This window comes from Danio rerio, chromosome 2 (assembly GCF_049306965.1).
Source record: "Danio rerio strain Tuebingen ecotype United States chromosome 2, GRCz12tu, whole genome shotgun sequence".
Taxonomy (NCBI): domain Eukaryota; kingdom Metazoa; phylum Chordata; class Actinopteri; order Cypriniformes; family Danionidae; genus Danio; species Danio rerio.
Genome location: NC_133177.1, coordinates 48,608,676 through 48,628,487, shown reverse-complemented (window position 1 = coordinate 48,628,487; position 19,812 = coordinate 48,608,676). Strand labels below are relative to the sequence as shown.

Genomic DNA, 19,812 nt, shown 5'->3' with positions numbered 1-19,812 from the left:
TGTGTCGCAAGAGGTGGCTATAGAGAAACATCTCCCGCTTTCTGTTGCACGGTCCCACCTAAGTTAGAATGATGGCTGAATCCGAGAAAGACGTGTGCGTTTATACTGTGGTCATGCCATGGCCCTCTGCGGTTCTGAGAAGGACGTTCACGCTGTCTGTGTAGTGAGTTTATCAGACCAGGTCAACTGTGGCCTCAAGTTCAATCTATGTTTTCACTCCAAGATGTCAACAAGAATAGTTTGGTAATGCGATCCTTGCTGTACATTAAACTGACATTGCAACATATAACGTACACGAGTTACAGCTCCAACCTAAAAAAAACACGTCCTGACAATATTATCCCAATTTGAACCTTATTAATGATAACTATGGGTCAACTAAAGAAAGTGCTGTATAATGGAATAACTGATTACCTGTTACACTGTTAACCATGTTTTGATAACTTATATTTAATAACTAATTTCTTTTATCGTTGCCATGAAGACACCACATAATGCTAGTACTACATGATACAAGTATGCAGCTTAAAGTGACATTGAAAGGCCTAACTAGGTTAATTCGGCAGGTTAGGGTAATTAGGCGCCTTAAAATGGTTTTAAAAGCATTAAAAACTGATTTTAAGTCGATATAAAACAAGTAGGACTTTCACCAGAAGAAAAACTATTATAAGACATAATGTGAAAAATTTCTTACTCTGGTAAACATCATTTGGGAAAAACTTTAAAAAAAAAAAAAAAAAGAAACAAAATTCACAGTAGGGCAAATTATTTTGACCTACAGCTGTATGTGTGTGTATGTATATATATATATATATATATATATATATATATATATATATATATATATATATATATATATATATATATATATATATATATATATATATATATATATATATATATATTTAAATAATGAAAAGTAACTAGTAACTATTTACTTGCAATTTTTTCATCAGATACTTTTGAACTCTTTTAAGATTGTTACTTTTACTTGAGTAAAAATTTTCACAAGCACTTGTACTTTTACTTGAGTATAGATTTTGGATGCTCTACCCACCTCTGATTATACAAAGTAACATGTTTGTTCTCAGAGAATTAAAGTGTTTTGTTTTGTTTTTTTAGAGAAAGGGAGAGAGAGAAATTGCTTCTATGTGTTGATTTGGCCTTGTTCAGCTTTTGCTTGTGTTAAAATAGTTTTTTAGTGAGTTATATAGCTTACTTTATATAAATACACTATTTACAAACAACAAAATCTTATATGAGACATTTGTGCTACCATTGTGCTCTTTAAATTTTGATGAATATTAACAAATTTTTTATTAAGCTACAACATAATTACAGCCTGATCACACATACATATCACACACCCCATGAATTATCCAACAGCAGAGTTAGTTCTTTTTTATTTTAAGTGTTCAGAAATAAAGCTGTGCACATGCATTAGTAACTTGTCAGAGTGAGCTGATTGAAGCAGCTTGTTTGTGAGTCTGACCTGGTGTCCAGTGTGTCTGGATAAGCACACACACGCAGGGTTTTAGAGTTGGAGCCGACAGCATATAACGCTCCTGTAGGGTGAAAAGCCACGGCGCGGACTGCCTGAGTGTCCTCCAGAGTGTTGACCATCACAAACTTGGCTTTAGTCTTCTCTTTCTGCAACACACACATACATGTATGAGAATGCTTATCGTAGATTAGATCATATATCAGCATTAGTCAAATCCCAAATAATCCCTGAAAATCCCTTATCTGTAGACGCTGGAAAAGCTGTATTTAAACCAACACTAAAGCCTTCACAGAGAGAGAATGTTTTATAGTGAATGCTAACTCTGTTAATCTATATTAATTAATGGTCTGAAAAAGTCCTATATTTTTGTTTGCTATATTTTATACAACAGTTTATTGATCTAAAAAGTTGTTTTTTTTTAATCTAAAATGTTTGTTTTTTGGGGAATGTCATATTTAATATACTGCTTCAGTCCTGCAAATGATTACCTTGATTGCTAGCAAAATTACAGTTATTCTTACTTTTACTTTATTGAAAACATTAAATATTCCACAGCTAAGCTAAACAACGATTTTTCATTCTAACCAAATGTGGTGTAGAAGTGTAACCATAATCTAGTGAGACTGCAGGAATGCGCGGAGAAGCTTGTGTACAACACATCTTTCATTTTTTATCATGTCAAATATTCAGAGCAACTTGTGTATCAAACATCGATGCTAATTATGTTAGACTGCAAGGAATGATGTACCTCTGGGCCTTTAGAGCGGGTCAAACTATCGTTCTGTCCGGTTTTGTCTTTCTGGGCACTGCAAGTAAAAACAAACTCCTTTAAAACATTAAGGCAAGATGCTGCAGGTAAACAGGGTAAATCAGTTGACTAATTATATTAAGAATTGCAAAGAATTTTGTATTACAATTTTTCCAAAAGCTCCGGTTTCCCCCACAAAAACATGCGGTATAGGTTTATTGGGTAAGCTAAAAATGTCCATAGTGTTTGTGTGTGAATGAGAGTGTATGGATGTTTCCCAGTGATGGGTTGCAGCTGGAAGGGCATCCGCTGTGTAAAACATATGCTGGATAAGTTGATGGTTCATTCCGCTGTAGCCACCCCAGATTAATAAAGGGACTGAGCCGAAAAGAAAATCTTTCACTTAATTTGCACTAATTTGTATATATTTCTAGCAGAAACTCAAAACATTTGATAAAGTCGCATCTTTGGGTATATTTTCATCTCTCCAACATTTAGAAAAAAACAGCAAACATAATAAAATGTTGTTTTAGTCCAAGTGTGACAAATGGCAAGTGTCAAGTTAAGTCAAGTGTTTTAAATGTTTTCATTATTTCAGACTAAAAAGACACTAAACAAATAAAAAATCTCAAAATCAGGAAGCTCTATGCAAACTGTCAAATTCCCTGACTTATCTCTGATTTTCACATACTAAAAAGCTGAATTTCCATGACCTATCCACCTTATTTTTCACTTAAAAGTAATGCAGCCATTGCAACTTCAAGAGTTCACACTTTGCTGATGATTTATAAGTAAATGCGTGTTTGGCATGCTGTCCCGGGAGAGAGTTCTGAGCTCTGAAGATCCTCGAGCCTGTAGCTCCCTCCCATTTCATCAGGAGAGAGGGGAGTCTGAGGTCAGGTAGATCTCGAGAGATCCCCTGAATTCATAATTTTCCTTCGGCTTATTCCTTTGTTAATCAGGGGTTGCCACAGTGGAATAAACCACCAACTATTATGCATATGTTTTACGCAGCAGATGCCCTTCCATCCATACCCACAAGACCACAGAGAGAACATGCAAACTCCACACAGATACGCCAACTGGGCCAGCCAGGACCTATGCCAGAAAAAAGGGGAAGGAGTCGGAGTGGATGGAGTGAATCTACAAGACAAAGATGACTAAGCTAAGGAAATCCGGTTATTTATGTGTTTTGGATTTATTTGATTGGCGGGACCAGCCGTGGTCAATCATAAGCACGTGAAGCGGTTTATAAATAAACTTCACATAAATGCGTCAAGACTTCCTGCCTCATTTACTTCTATTAATTTTAGCAAAACAAAACAACTTATGCTGTTTGATGTTCAAAATCATAATGTTTTAACAGGGCTCAAAATTGTGACCGTTTTGGTCACATATGCGCCTATAATTTATCTATGCGACCTAAAATTATATTTGGGAGCATTTGTGCAGGCATAAAATTGCTGTTGTGCATCCAGTTTTCACAGCAAAATTGTTCACCACATGTGCGGATTTATGAGGCATTCACGCATTATGCATTTTTGCACCTAGAAACACCCATCGCAGCACTCAGGAATTAAAACAGTTGACATGTCAACTTCTTGTATTAAACTAAGTCTGCAATGCTTGTCCCGCCTTCAGCTCTACTTACTGGTCCACTGCTCTAGAACAGAACGCGAACGGATTGGTTAATATCAGCTGTCAATCACTCCGTTCCGATGACACGGAGCTACAGCCACGAAAATGAAAAGGTCTGGATACGAGAGAATAAAGATAACTCTGACAGATTTAGAAACCACCTAAAATTACAAATAATGGAACATCTGATAAGTGATCATGTAATAAACGTTAATCCAGCATTTACACTTTTTTAGAAGAGAGGATAAAAGACTTACAGTGGTTAAAGTCCGCTATGAAAATGACTAAAGCATTCACTGTAAAGCCGGTGGGACGGAGTTTTCAGGTGTTTTTCAGGTATTCAGTTTTCAGTGTTTGCCACAACGCATTAAGCATGAGATGTTCTAACGTTATTTAATCCTTCATTTAATTATCACGATGCTGTGAGTCGTGCGATTGACACCGCGTTCATTATTGCTAAAGAGCATGCATTCACCGAGATGAAACTAATATTGCAGCTCATGAAAAGACCGCTACACTGCAAAAAATGCTTTTCTTACTTAGATTTTTTGTCTTGTTTCTAGTCTAAATATCTAAAAATTCCTAAATCAAGAAGAATGTTCTTGACAAGAAAAACAAATTGTCTTGTTTTGAGAAATAATGTGCCAATATTAAATGATTTTTTCCTTATAACAAGCAAAATAATCTGCCAATGGGGTAAGCAAAATAATCTTACGTCAAAAGAAAAAACAAGAATATTTTGCTTACCCCATTGGCAGATTATTTTGCTTGTTTAAAGGAAAAAAACTCACTTAATATTGGTATATTATTTCTCAAAACAGGATAATATGTTTTGCTTGTCTAGAAAATGCTTCTTGATATAAGAAATTTTAGATATTTAGACTAGAAAACAAGACAAAAAAATCTAAGCAAGAAAATAATTTTTTGCAGTGTACTGCTATTAAGATGACGTGAACAGCACAGTTATTATTGTAACTCAGTTCATCTCATTCACGTCAAGCAGTGCTTGCAAAGCCGGTGAGTGCATGCAGATTTTTGTTTATTTGTTAGTTTTGATTAGAGTTGATTCAATTCAATTAAAATTTTAAAAGAATCTGTTAATATAAACCGTGTAGTAACTGTGCTCATAGTTTTTGGTGAGTGCGACAAAATTTTGTGTGGTTGAAGTTAGGAGCACCGGTGCTACCAAAAAAAAAGGTTAATTTCGAGCCCTGTTTAAATATTGACTAATAGACTCTAGACTCTAAAAAGACAAATCATAACAATAGGCAATAGTGAAATGCGACAGAAACAAAATATTTTGCTAAATGGAAAGTCAAATTTTAAATGACCAACAAAAATCCATAAAATTCCATGACTTGGCTTTCAATGTCAGGAATAGAAACTTAAATAAAATCTATGATATTCCAGAAATTCCATGACCAGTGGGAACCTTGCAAAACAGGTGACAGGTGCATGAAAAACGTTAAGTTAATTTGCATTTTAAAAAAAGCTAATATTACAGCTTAAAATGTGTCACAAATTAAATCTTAAATTAAGGACGTAGTGATACAGCTGATGAAAGATTTAAAGAGCTGGCCTACTCTCACCTCTTGGTCAGTACAGGAGACTGGCTGGACGGAGGAAAGCCGGATTGACTCGCTGACCTCTGAGGAGTGCTGGTCATCACACTGCTGGCTCCTCCACCTCCATCCTGTGTCTGTGGTGTAGCTGAAGCGTCTCCAACTTCACCGTTGCTGTTAGTTCCTTCTTTGCACTGCTGAGAGAGAGCCTGCACCTCTTCTCCTAAATCATCCATTCCCACATTCAGCTCCTCCAGACGCTGAATAGACCTGCACACACATAAAAAGATGACATTTTACAGTCAACTTTACTGACCATAAAATACATGTAGTAGACAAAAAAGACAAGCATTCTAAAATTTGTATTCAAAACCACTGTGTGTAGATCGCCGCCACTAGAGGGTGTACATTCAAAACGAAATATCTACAACTTAATGGTAATAATAACTTACAATAACTTAATAAGGCTGTTTAAACTAGTGCTTTTTCATTTTACAATTCTGAAATTTTTCCTCAGAATTAAAACATATCAACTCACAAATTTAAGATATGTACTATGTAATATGTAATAGACACTTTTTTGATCACCAGCCACTGTGGCTAGGTTTTCCATTGTTACTAGCCACTCACCATTTTGTTGTTAGGAATATATATTGCATTAATTTGACTTGGCATGCTTAAATTACTTGATTTGATTTTTGAGTTTTCTCCACATGCCTCCTCGTTTATTTAACTTTTTTTGTGGGTTGTGGCTTCATAGACACTATGACTTTTATTGCAATCAGTTTTAGTTCACATAACTTTTCAGGTCTCAACACTATAATTATTTACCAAATTCATCTCCGACCACCACCAACTAATTATTTCCTAGCCACAATGTGTCAAAATATAGCTGCATACATACATTTTATTTAACAAAAAATTTCTTTTGAAGAACATTTGACATTTAAAAAAAAATCCCATGTTTTTAAAACTATGCACAATGATCTGTTCAGGCTAAAAGGTCCCAGATCACCAGTAACTATGCAAAAAAACATATTAAAGCATTGTAAACCATATTAACAAACATTAATTTAAGCAAAAGAAAACAGGTGAAAAACATTTTATGTGTGAAAATGAAAGGATTATCGTGTGCACACAGTTTAAATTAGGTGTATTAATAATCTGTTCAAATGATGGTTAAAGTGAAAGCAGCAACCGCTGCTGCTTACAAAAAATCTCAAGCCCTGGCTTTAAAACAGCAGGACTGTTCATAAATGAGCATCGCTTTATTTTCAGTCTACACCAAAGAGAACCGATAATAATAATAATAATAATAATAATAATAATTACCGTGCACATGAACATCCTCTCATTCGGTATTCACATGCTTTCTTTTGTTGTTTTTGTCAGTCATGCTGCTTCTTGATTCTAGGAGAACATTTGTATGCATATTGACAAATGGTCATAAACTAAAATTCTAATCATTAGTGACGAATGCGCTGGCAATTTGAAAATTATTTTCAACCAGCCAAAGAGGCCGAGCTAAAATCTACCCGCTACCCCCTGTCTATCATATATTTTATATAAACATTGTTGGCAATTTAGTGTTTACATAATATTTATTTTATTTCTTGCAATTGCAAGTTTTTAAAAAAAAATACAAGTTTCTCACATTTATGCTTATCTGTGAATTGTAATACAACTGGAAGAAAAAAAACATGCAAAAAATGTCAGATTTATGAGTGTATATCTGACCTCCTCCCTCCCTGAATTGTTAGGTCATATCCTACAGTACTGTTAATGTACAGGATTTACATCTTGCATTTCAAGCTAAATGTCTGGCTACTTTGGAATAACTTTAAACTAGCTCAAAAGATTATAATTTTAAGCTGACATCACCGATGATCACAGAGTTTTTTTTTTTTTTTTTAATCACATAAACATCAAAGTGCAAAACAGCTTATTTTCAGCCTTTTTTCCCTGGGGATTTCTTCACCCACTTCAAGTTGTGAATCTGCTAAAGGCACCATCTGCAGAAGCCTGAGGTTCATCTCATTAGCCTTTTATTTGATATTCATCTTAATCTCTGCCAAACACCACCCACATTTACAACTAGTCATTTCCCAGTGGTCAAGGGGGGGCATTCCCCTTAAAATCCCCTTAAGCAGGTGGCAGAAAGCCAATGTGTTTTTTAGATCACATTTTATTTATGTGGCATCAAAACTTATAACTTTGTCATAATATACAAGTATAATCAAATGAATGCACTAGGGTTCAGTCAAAACTCAGTACGGCTTCTGTCGACAGAACAATGAATGTTTATCTGCCCTCCCCTTCCCTCTGTCCCGCTGCATTATTTATGGCTGAGGACTTTAATGATGACATCATCAGTGGAACGGCACGGCATGGTTCCAGAACCTCCCTTTGTTATGGCTCTGTATTACAACTGTGCCGTAACTACAGCAACAGAACTAGAAAACTATCAAAGCCAAACAAGAGAAGAGTGATCAAAAATGACTAAAGGGACAGTTGAACGGTTGAATATATTTGAATATGTTTCCTGTAAGGTTTGGACAAACTATTATAAATATATATATATATATATATATATATATATATATATATATATATATATATATATATATATATATATATATATATATATATATATATATATTTTTTTTTTTTTTTTAAATATATATATATATATATATATATATATATATATATATATATATATATATATATATATATATATATATATATATATATATATATATTTATTATTATTTTTTTTTTACTGTTTTGATGTTAACATTTATTTAAAAAGTGATTAAATTAAGAACTAATTATCATACAATTAAGCATTTTCAATAAACTACAACACAGAAATTAATGTTTATTCAGCTCAAGGAAAAATAATTAAATAAAATGTTTATTTGTGTGGTATTTTTGAAACTATTCACTAATTTTGAGCTATTGTCTTCAAAATGTAAATATGAATATTATCATTCAAAACATTTATTTGCAGAAAATGATAACATGAATGTCCACATTCTCAGACCTTAAATATTAGAATAAAATAAATATATTACTTCAAAGACAGAAATATTGGAGAAAAGAAATTAAAATAAATATGTAGACATGTAAAATATAAATATAATAGAACATAATATAATATAATATAATATAATATAATATAATATAATATAATATAATATAATATAATATAATATAAAATAATATAATACAATACAATATAATATATTATAATATAATATAATATAATATAACATAATATAATATAATACAATACAATACAATACAATACAATACAATACAATAGGTGTGGGTTTCCCCCACAGTCCAAGGACATGCGGTATATGTGAATTGAATAAGCTAAATTGACCGTAGTGTATGTGTGTGAATGAGAGTTTATGGGTGTTCCCCAGTGTTGGGTTGCAGCTGGAAGGGCATACGCTGTAGTAAAACATATGCTGAATAGGTTGGCGGTTTATTCAGCTTTGGCGATCCCTGATTAATAAAGGGACAAAGCTAAAAAGAAAATATAATATAATATAATATAATATAATATAATATAATATAATATAATATAATATAATATAATATAATATAATATAATATAAAATTTCTTCAATATTTTTGTCTTTAGTCGCCCAAATATTTTAATCTTAGTCTCCGAATTTTTTTTCAGAGCTGTACATATGACATTAATTTTAAAAATGTTGAGATATGGTAAAACCTACTTATAAGATTACTGCCCTTCTAGTACTAAATAAAAAACTATTTTAATGTGTTTCAAATGCATGTAAATGTTAAACCAGTCTTCGAGCATCTGTGTGTATGTGTTTGTTTTCCTCTGGGAATACTCCACCCACTTCAGGTTCCCTCGATGCACCAGCTGTAAAACCCTGAGGCCAGTCTCATCTACATCTCATTAGCCTTTCATTTGAAATTCAACCTGTCATCCTTTTCCTCTCTCTAACTATTCACAGCATCAGATTTCACCTGGCTCCTCTGTGTTTGTAAACTTTAGCTGGTTTGTTGTACATAAGCATAGCTCTAGAATAAGCACTAAACTTTGGATATGATGTAATGAGATACTGTTTACAATAGACCAGTAAAAAAAGCTCCCCACAATAAGAATATACATTCTTGTGATAATAACACTAAAACCTACAAATGGTCTGTGGAGATACATATGAACTATCATTTTTATACAGTATTGTTATCACAATAAATGCAAGAAAATATCATTATTATAGTTATAAGTCCCAATCACCCATATCTAATGTAATGTTAGTGGTGGAGCTTGGCTCACCTGGTAAGGAAGGCTTCTGTAAGATTGTGCTTGGCAGTGGGCGGGGCCTCATGCTGCTGGACTCCGCCTTCTCTCAGCATCTGCTGATAGAGCTCCCTCTGCTGTTGCTTCTGTTCCAGATGCTGCTGTACACGTAACCGCTGGCGGTAATATTCCTGAAACTGGTCGGTGGAGTCCCGCAACTACAAAGAGAAGACGGATATAAACTGAGACTAAAATCAAACAATTCTACCACGCAAAATATCAGCAAATCAGACAATTAAAAAAACTGTCAAGTTTCTATTTTAGAAACAGTTTCTATTTCTGTGACGTTGCAACAAAACAACACCATAAACTGCTATAATATTCATCTCCTCAGGTACCGATTATGTGCTTTATTCAGTGTTACATGCTACCAATGTGAGTTTGAACTAGAGATCTGCATGGGACTAAATTTTGAATCCCGCTCCCGCCCACTCCTGCAAAGTTTTAGTCTGAACCCCACCTCTCCCGCTTATATTCAGCATTTGTTGTCCCTCTGCCTGACCTGCAGTGGGACAACTGTTTTTTGTCCCTGTTTTTTACCCGCTGCGCCCGTTACGCTAATGGGCAGGGGGCAGAACAAAAACCACCCAGCCATACAGAGTCCAGACAGCCTATAATAAGCTGTCTGTACACGCACAGACACAGACGCACAGACACAGACACACACACAGACACACACACAGACACAGACACAGACACAGACACAGACACAGACACACACACACACACACACACACACACACACACACACACACACACACACACACACACACACACACACACACACACACACACACAGCATCACGCTCTCTCTCATTCACACACATAAACAGCACAAAGTTCTCTCTCTCATTCGCACACAAACACACACGTATAGACAGCAACAAACAAGCTAAACACAGCATCAAGCTCTCTCATTAACACGCATACGCGTGCTCGCTCGCTCGGGACTCGGGAGCGATATTGTTAGACCGCCCGCTCCCATCCAAAATTACTACACCAGTTACTGACCGCTCCTGCGCTTTATTCGAAAATTTATTCCCGTGCCGCAAAAAATCTGGTCGGGTCCCGCGGTAGAGCCACGGGAATGCAGACCTCTAGTTTGAACACAATTTTATGCGACATTTATTGTCATCCTACTTAGGTTCAGCAGATAGTTCACCTAAGACCTAGAAAACAAAATAACTAGCAAACAGTTTGAATATGAAAGTCAGTGACTCAATGCAAACCAACAATATCAATCACTCAGCCTATGTATTTTTAATAATGATAAAAGGTTTTAATATGCATTAATTAGATTGTAAACCTTACTATTTCCTCGAGTGCAGTGGCTGATATTTAAATGAATGGCTGGTATTTAAATGTTTGCAGACAGTCAAACCGCTAGTTAGGACACTGTGTTGCTCCCAATTCACCCTAAAAGCTTATGAGAAGACAGACACTGAGGAATTGTTACTTTCTGGCCGGCTGAAAGGATTTAATACATAACAGCTCTACAGCGATTACAACCAGATTAAAAAGCCAGACAGGAAATAAACTGGTTTGTTTTCAGAGCTCAGAGTCTTTGTAATCAAACACATCAACACATCAAGGCTGATGGCCACTGGCAACAAACCACATTTTTTTGAAAACATCCAAACCATTTGAATGCAATAAAACAGGAAGGTGAAATAAAATTACAAAATTATTAAATGTACCAGTATGAGTAAAGCTTTAAAAAAAATGATGTTAATTTTCATACTCCAACTTAACATTCAATTATTTTCTATTTCTAGATATACAAAGATGAAGTAGTTGAGGCTTAATTTGGGAGAACTACACTCACCAGCCACTTTATTAGGTACACCTTAGTAGTAACAGGTTGGACCCCCTTTTGCCTTCAGAACTGCCTTAATCCTTCGTTGCATAGATTTAACAACTTACTGGAAATATTCCTCAGAGATTTTGCTCCATATTGACATGATAGCATCACACAGTTGCGGCAGATTCGTCACTACATCATAAAGGTGCTTTATTGGACTGAGTTCAGCAACAATACTCAGGTTGGTTGTGGCATTGACACAAAGCTCAATTGGTACTAATTGGCCCAAAGTGTGCCAAGAAAATTTCCCCCACACCATTACACCCCTGCCACCAGCCTAAACCATTGATACAAGACAGGATGCATCTATGCTTTCATTGTGTTGACGCCAAATTCTGACCCTGCTGTCCAAATGTCGCAGCAGAAATCGAGACTCTTCAGACCAAGCAACGTTTTTCCAATTTTCTACTGTCCAATTTTGGTGAGCCTGTGCGAATTGTAGCCTCAGTTTCCTGTTCTTAGCTGAGAAGAGTGGCACCCAGAGTGGTCTTCTGCTGCTGTAGCCAATCCACCCCAAGGAGCAACGTGTTGTGTGTTCAGAGACTCTCTTCTGCATACCTCGGTTGTAACGAGTGGTTATTTGAGTTACTGTTGCCATTCTATCAGCTTGAATCAGTCTGGCCATTTTCCTCTGACCTCTGGCATCAGCAAGGCATTTGCGCCCACAGAACTGCCGCTCACTGGATATTTAGTCTTTTTCAGACCATTCCCTGTAAACCCTAGTGATGGTCGTGCATGAAAATCCCAGTAGATAAGCAGTTTCTGAAATACTCCGTCTGGCACCAACAACCATGCCATGCTCAAAGTCACTTAAATCACCTTTTTTCCCCATTCTGATGCTCGGTTTGAACTGCAGCAGATCGTCTTGACTATGTCTACATGCCTAAATGCATGGAGTTGCTGCCATGTGATTGGCTGATTAGAAACTTGGGTTAACGAGCAGTTGGACAGGTGTACCTAATAAAGTGGCCAGTGAGTGGATTCAGGTGCTAAATTTACTGAAGCCTTAATTAAATTAAATTTTATGTCATGTCAAAAAAGAAAAGAATAAAAGTTGGTAAGACCACATGGCTTTACTGTAAACCACAGGATGTGGACTTACTGACTCAAGTGCTTGTCATAACTAATAACTCGTCTTGTGTGTGCTGTGTGTGTGTGCTCACTGAGAAAAGGAAGATGGGTGTGTTTCTTGATGGCAAGAGGTGTGAAGAGAAAAGGGCTGTTTTGGCTAAAGTGCATGTGTGTAACAGGTCAAACAGAGCAGAAGGAAAGTGTGGAGCTGTGCGGCTATTTGCACTTTTAATGGTCCTGTATGCGGCGGCATGACAGCTCAGTGGTTACCACTGTCACCTCAGCGACCTTCACAGCAAGAAGGAAAATGAATGAATGAATGAATGAATGAATAAATGAATGAATGAATGAATGGTACCGATTCCGAATACACTAATTAATGAAGACTACAGTTAAACTGTCCAAAACTCTTGAAAAATGTAAACAAGATCTGAATACATTTGAATTTAAGAATAAAAATGTAAAACTATACATAAATGAAAAAAAATTAAACATACCATTTATAAAACATACTAAGTAAAAATGTTCTAATTAATATTAACTAAACCTACAAATGTATCTCGACACTAAATTAAAATCAGTATTCCACTGTACTTTGATATTCCTCTTACAGCAAACTAAATATCAGAATTCCAGAAAACACAATGGGCACTTCTGATGAACTATCTAGAATTCTTTCACCATAACCTCTGACAGTCATGAACATTCTAGAACTCTACACAGGAACAATTCATAAAGTTCAACATTCTAGAACTCTACAAATCTAAACAATCTATAAAGATAAAAACACACTTTATTAATCCCCATTCTATCTTTGTAGTGACGATCCACCCACAACCACATGCTTAGCAACTGCAGCTTGGCAACAGCAAATCCAAGCCCTCTGCATCTATGAAGTGATAAATCTAAAGCAGTAGCTGAGCTTGCCATTTATTTATGACCCACTACAGGCTGTTCATGAGGACACATGCAAACTTCTGATGCTCAGACAGGCAAGTAGAAAGCATGATGATAGTAACCGATAGCAGAACTTCAGAGTTTGACATGTTGCTTTTACAAATTTTAAGAGGTTTGTTTTTTTAGTCAAAGCCAGAGTGAAATACACAGTTTTGGCATTTAGTGGTGTTTTTCTATATTGTTAATTATGGTATAAAGAAAAGAGCTCATTTTACAACCCCCCTAGAGTTAAACAGCTTTTGAATCAGTTCCATTGAGTACCATTTTTCACATTGAGCACCACTTTTCACATTAAGTACCATTTTTTAATCAATTAGCCAATCTCTGGGTCTGGTGGGAGCCCTTTTAGCTTAGCATAATTCATTGAATTAGATTAGACCATTAGCATTATACTTCCTATTTAACGTTTGACTCTTCTGTAGTTACATTATGTACTAAGACTGACAGAAAATCGAAAGTTCTGGCTAAATACTCGAGGAAATTTTCTGTCGTACCATGGCTACACCGGGTGCAATGACATTACGCAGTCCCTGTAAATAGTTCCCAGCTAGATAGCTAGGTAACAGCGCTGTGTTAGAGCATGGGATTTTTTTTGAGTGAGATGCTAATGGTCTAATCCAGTGATTCTCAAACTTTTTTCACTCAGTACCACCTCAAAAAAATGTCTCTCCAAGTACCACCATAATATTTTGAAATGCAGTAGCGTAGTAGGCCTAATTAAGCAGCCAAAGCTCAGCACAATTCAAAAATAAGGCAGATTAATTTCTATTATCATGAATATTTATTATTGTCAGTCATTTTAAACAATAAATAGCTTGAACTTTAACACTGCACTATGCTTACAGGTAAAAAAAAAATGTTTAAACTAAAATGTGCTTCTAAAAGTTCATCAAAATGGCACTGTTCTTAAAAAGTAAAAAGAAAACTGCTGTATTTAAATGTAAAGTATTAACATATAGTAGCCTAGTCATAAAAAACTTGGAAATGTTCCTTGGACCTCATATATTAATATGGACATCATATATTAATATGGACATCATATATTAATATGAGCTGTTTGTGATCCTATTCATAGATGAAATGTTTTTGAAAAAAAAATCGAAATAGATATTGCATGTGATTTATTTGTATATCTTTGAAATCTAAACATTAACTTTACAATGTATGATTTGGATTTACATATTTAATTTATAAATTAGATCTGCTTACTGCGTGTTATAGGCTTTGTGTGTTACAAAAGCAAGTCAATAAACCATACGTGTCAATTTAGACATATAAAAATACAGGATATGCGCCCAACAACTATTACAAATATAGGGAGGGGATTAGCTTCAAATGATAGAATACATAACAAACATTAGAAAATTGAAAATAAAATAAAAGTTTTAGCCTATTAAAATCAATTTCCTGATCACACTGTTGTTATCGTACATGTCAAAGGGTTAAAAGTGTGTTAATTTTTTTACTCAAATTATTTAGCAATTCCTCCGCATACCACCAGAAGGAAGCCTGCGTACCACTAGTGGTACACGTACCACAGTTTGAGAACCACTGGTCTAATCTGTTTCAATGATTTATGCTAAGCTACGATGAGCTAAAAGTGCTCCTGCCAGACCTATAAAATCAAATTAATGAATTTATAAATTGTCAAACTCAACTGTTTAACTCTAGGGGACTTGCAAAATCATTTCCAAAAGGAAAAAAAAAGTGCAGTGTTTTGTTAACAACATGCATTCATTGAGTGCATTACCTAATGTTCCACAGATATCAACTGACAAATTACCTCATTCTTTTCTTCAGAACCAGGTGTTGGGGCATCTTGACCTGGGGCAGAGGCCGGGCGAGAGTTTTGAGGACCGGGTGAACTCATCATTTTATCAGATGGAGTTTCAGTTCTGGAGCTGCAAGACCAGATAATCAACATTTCCGATTAAAACACACACACACACACACACCTCGGTAATGACTTTGCTCATCAAAAGATTTTGCTCTCAAGTCATTCTGCTCTATAACACACCCTTGAAAATTTCATAGAATTAATTCCACCTTGAATATGCACTATGCACATGTCATATTTGTATACACAGTCTTAAAACTGTACAACTGTACCATGCAATAACTAAGAAATAATATATAAACAATAATTATGAAAAAGGTTTTTGAAAGAAGTCCCTTATGCTCACACATTAATTGATCAAAAATATAACAAAAAATATCGTGCAATATTGTTTTATTACTTATCATTTTATTTTATAGTTGCAATGGTATAACAATTTGGAAAAAAAAATTGTATTTTAATATATCTTCAAATCCATTTATTTCTAAAACGTGAATTTAGTCGCCATAACTGCAGTCCTTAGTGTCATGTGAGACCTCAGAAATAATTGTAACATTATAATGATATTTTTTATTATTATCAATGTTAATAATACTTATATCAATGAATATGTAACATTGTTCTTAAAGTTAGCAATTTTGAAAATTCGATTTCAATCTCGTTTTTTAAATCACAACAAATTAAAACATTTGTTAATATAAACCGAGTGTATGTTTCTGCAAAGAAAGAAAAAGAAAAAAGCAGCTCTAAATGACGATCTTTTTTAACTTTGAAATGTTTTCAGACCTTTAAAGTATAAACCAAACATTAAAACTACTTACTCATACCCACTAATTAACAGCTTAAAATATTTCCAAAGCCATTACAAATATTTGCTCTTCAACTTATATTTCCAATTTTTTATTTTTGTGTTATTGTTTATCAGACTGCAACAAAATTAGAACTTGCTCCTCTTAATATGGCACATAATAGACTTTGCAGATTTGTTCTGGGTTGTTCTTTTATTACACACCATTGTATAATGTATGATCTACTGCGGTGGCCATCTTTGCATACAAGACGACATATTCACTGGCTTTAATTTAAATGTTTTCATTTTAAGAATCCTTATTATTTACAACAATATTTTTTTTCCTTAAATTATCAAGACATTCTGTTCAGACTTATTTTTCTGTTCCTTGCTTTAAAAAACCTATTGCTAAAAGAGCTTTTATGTTTAAAGGTCTAATATATTGGAATAATTTACCTGCAAATATTAGATCCATTGCATCGAATATGTTTAAGCAAACGTTGCTGTCATATTTTACTTTTGACTGTACTTGTTTTTCCTGAGGATGCTGTTGTTGTTTATGTGGTCATTTTGTTCACTGACCTGTACATCTTTTTTGTACTATTTATATGTATATGTGTATACTACTTTCCCTTTTGTTAAGGTTTCTTTTTTTGGATGTGGTGTAATTTTGTTTTTTTTCCTTTTGGTTTATTATTATGTGATTAATTGTGGGACCCCCTTAAAATGAGGTGGTACATCTCAAGGGGTTTATCTATATGAATAAAAAAAATCAATACAAATCAAATATGTGCGTGTAATGAATCTATAGAACTAAGCTGATTTTGTCCTTTCCATATTCAAATCAATTAAATTCCATTCAAGTTTATTTCTATAGCGCTTTGCACAATAATGATCATTTCAACGCAGCTTTACAAAAAAAAGCAACACTACTGCATTACAATCAAATTCAGAATTATATTATATATATATTTCAATTAAGTATATTAGCTATTGTAACTTTATTACTTACCAATAACTTTAACTAATTTACTAATAACCGTAACAGTTAAAGATATTATATATAAACATAGTTAACCTGCAGTTATATAGTATATAAATTGTCTACCGTATGTGTACATGTTCAATGAAGTGTATTTTTGTATTAAGCATATGTGTTGTCCTTGAAGTCAGTAGATATTGACAGCACTTGTGACAGTACTAGTTATTTTGCAAGATACTGCACTGTAAAACCCAACAGTAAACTTTATCAATGGAAATGAGTGTAGTTAACTCAAAATTGACTGAAAGTAAATCCTACTCATTTGAAAAGAGTTTTGAACTCAGTGTTGAAGGTAATGAGTTAATTAAATACCTCATTAATTCAGCTTAAATACAGTTATTTCACAGTACTCATATAGATTAGCTTTTTTTTTAACTCAAATGGTTTGTAGCAATCGGTTTCCTCAAACGGATTGAGTTGCCTTAACTTTTTTGGTTTTACAGTACTCAATTGGTTCGAGTTCTCTTCATTTATTGTATTTTACTGTGCTCAAATTGCTTCATTTACTCAATTGGATTAAGTTCACAGTACTCATTAGGATTAGTTTTTGAACTTAAATGGTTTGTTGTAATCGGTTCCCTCAAACGTTTTGAGTTACCTTAACTTTTTGGGTTTTTCACTGTAGAATTTATCTAAAATGCAAGTCACTGTATCCAAATTCATCTTAAGGGAGCATCAATATTGACCTTCAAAAAAAAAATAATAATAATAATAATAATAATAATAAAAATAATAATATATATATATATATATATATATATATATATATATATATATATATATATATATATATATACATATACATATACATATACACATACATACACACAGTGGTCCCTCGTTAATCGCGGGAGTTCTAAAAATAGCCTGCAATAGGCGAAGTAGTCCGCTTTATTTTTTACAATTATTATGGATGTTTTAAGACTGTAAAACCCCTCACTACACACTTTATACACTTTTCTCGGACAGCCATGAACATTTTCACACTTTTCTCTCTTGCTTAAACACCCTCGTAACTTCTACCATCCTTAAGCATATCCAGAAGTCCAACTTTTTGAGCAATGGTTATCATCTTCCTCTGCCTTTTGGGTGCTACCATGGGTGCCTTTAATAATGCAGAACGTTTCGATATTATGGGGTTTGTTGGGGAGAAAACTTCCAAACATACAGTCCAGTACTACATGGTCACACTACTAGTGATCAAAAATGTATGTAAATTTGGCAAGCTGAACCCATTCTGTATTGTACAGGAGACATGGCATGGAGGAGATTGATCGACAGTGGTCTTTAGCCAATTAGGATGCAGAACAAAATGTGCTAATCTGGACGCAGAACACGATGTGCTGTAAAAAAAACAAGTCAAATTGCACTAAAGAAATTTGTGAGACCGCGAAAGGTGAACTGCATTATAGCGAGGGACCACTGTGTTTATATTTTTCATTCAGGTATACGAGAGGTTGACGTTTACCTTTCTGGTGACTCCTCGAAGATGCTGTGACACCCTGAATTCTCCATCATCACACTGCGGTTCATGTGTTGAAAATTAGCGAAGGAGTGCGACATGGGTGACGTTTTCCCTCCATCAGTCGTCACTCCTCTCTTCTCCTGCGACAAGCCGTAGGACAAGCCATCCAGCGCTGGGTTCAGAGAGCGAGACATGTATGTATCTGCAGACTGTGGCCGGCGGAGAGGAGAAGCGGGGTACGGGGAGAGCTTGCTGATGAGCGGAGTAAGCAGGTCAGCGTAGGCAGCCTTGGCTGGTTTGACAAGCCGATCCACATGGATATTGAGCATCTTCTGCTCGAAAGCGCATGAGAAGACACTTGGCGACAGGTTCTGGAGCCAAGAAAGCAAACTCAGGTCGAGATCATCGCAGCCGTTTCCACAAAGCATGTCGATACCCAGGAGAACCTCACTCTCTGTGATCTCCTCTCCAGTAGCCTTGCTCTGGCAGAACTCCACGCAGCATTCATATAATACACCTTTAATCAGGAGCTGGAAGAGGCGGTTGGAGCTGGCGCGGAACCCGGCTTCACTCAGCTTTCGGTCGGCGGGGATAAACTCTGCCACCATACCGCAGGACTCCTCGAAACACTGAACACGAGCTGTACTTGGGTTCCAGTCCTTGAACTCGGCATGGTTGGTGAGACGGGGAAGAGTCAGGAGAAGGCAGAGCTTGCTGTAGTCATCTTTAGATGGACAGAACTCTTCCAGAGCGTGGAGACACTTGACCGCCTCCTGCATGGTCAGCTCCAGCTGAACACAAACAGATGAGAAAAGAGGCGTGAGAAAGCTGCAAAGAAGAGTCTTGTGCAAAATGGCTCAAGTCCGCTTCACACATGCTTTTACCATGAGTTTTCCGACAAGTTAATTTGTCAAAACTCAAGATTGTCAAAGAAATTTGCGTAAAATCAAATTTAGTCTAGTATTTAAAAAAAGGAGTTTTATTATGAA

At 35.1% G+C, this 19,812-nt stretch overlaps 1 protein-coding gene across 12 annotated transcripts in view; it reads right to left on the bottom strand.

The window, feature by feature from the left end:
* Positions 1-19,812, bottom strand: part of wdr47a (WD repeat domain 47a) — a 53,800-nt gene that overhangs the window by 23,857 nt on the left and 10,131 nt on the right. For all 12 annotated transcript variants that reach the window (XR_012394034.1, XR_012394050.1, XR_012394041.1 and 9 more), the window contains exons 5-10: positions 18,827-19,614; positions 15,473-15,590; positions 9,777-9,958; positions 5,480-5,722; positions 2,253-2,310; positions 1,493-1,650 (exon numbers count right to left, since the gene is read on the bottom strand). Coding sequence is in view for 1 of the 12 variants with exons in the window: in XM_001922584.9 (XP_001922619.3) it covers positions 1,493-1,650; positions 2,253-2,310; positions 5,480-5,722; positions 9,777-9,958; positions 15,473-15,590; positions 18,827-19,614 (1,547 nt within the window). In the remaining 11 variants the exon portion in view is untranslated. The remainder of the gene's footprint in view (positions 1-1,492; positions 1,651-2,252; positions 2,311-5,479; positions 5,723-9,776; positions 9,959-15,472; positions 15,591-18,826; positions 19,615-19,812) is intronic.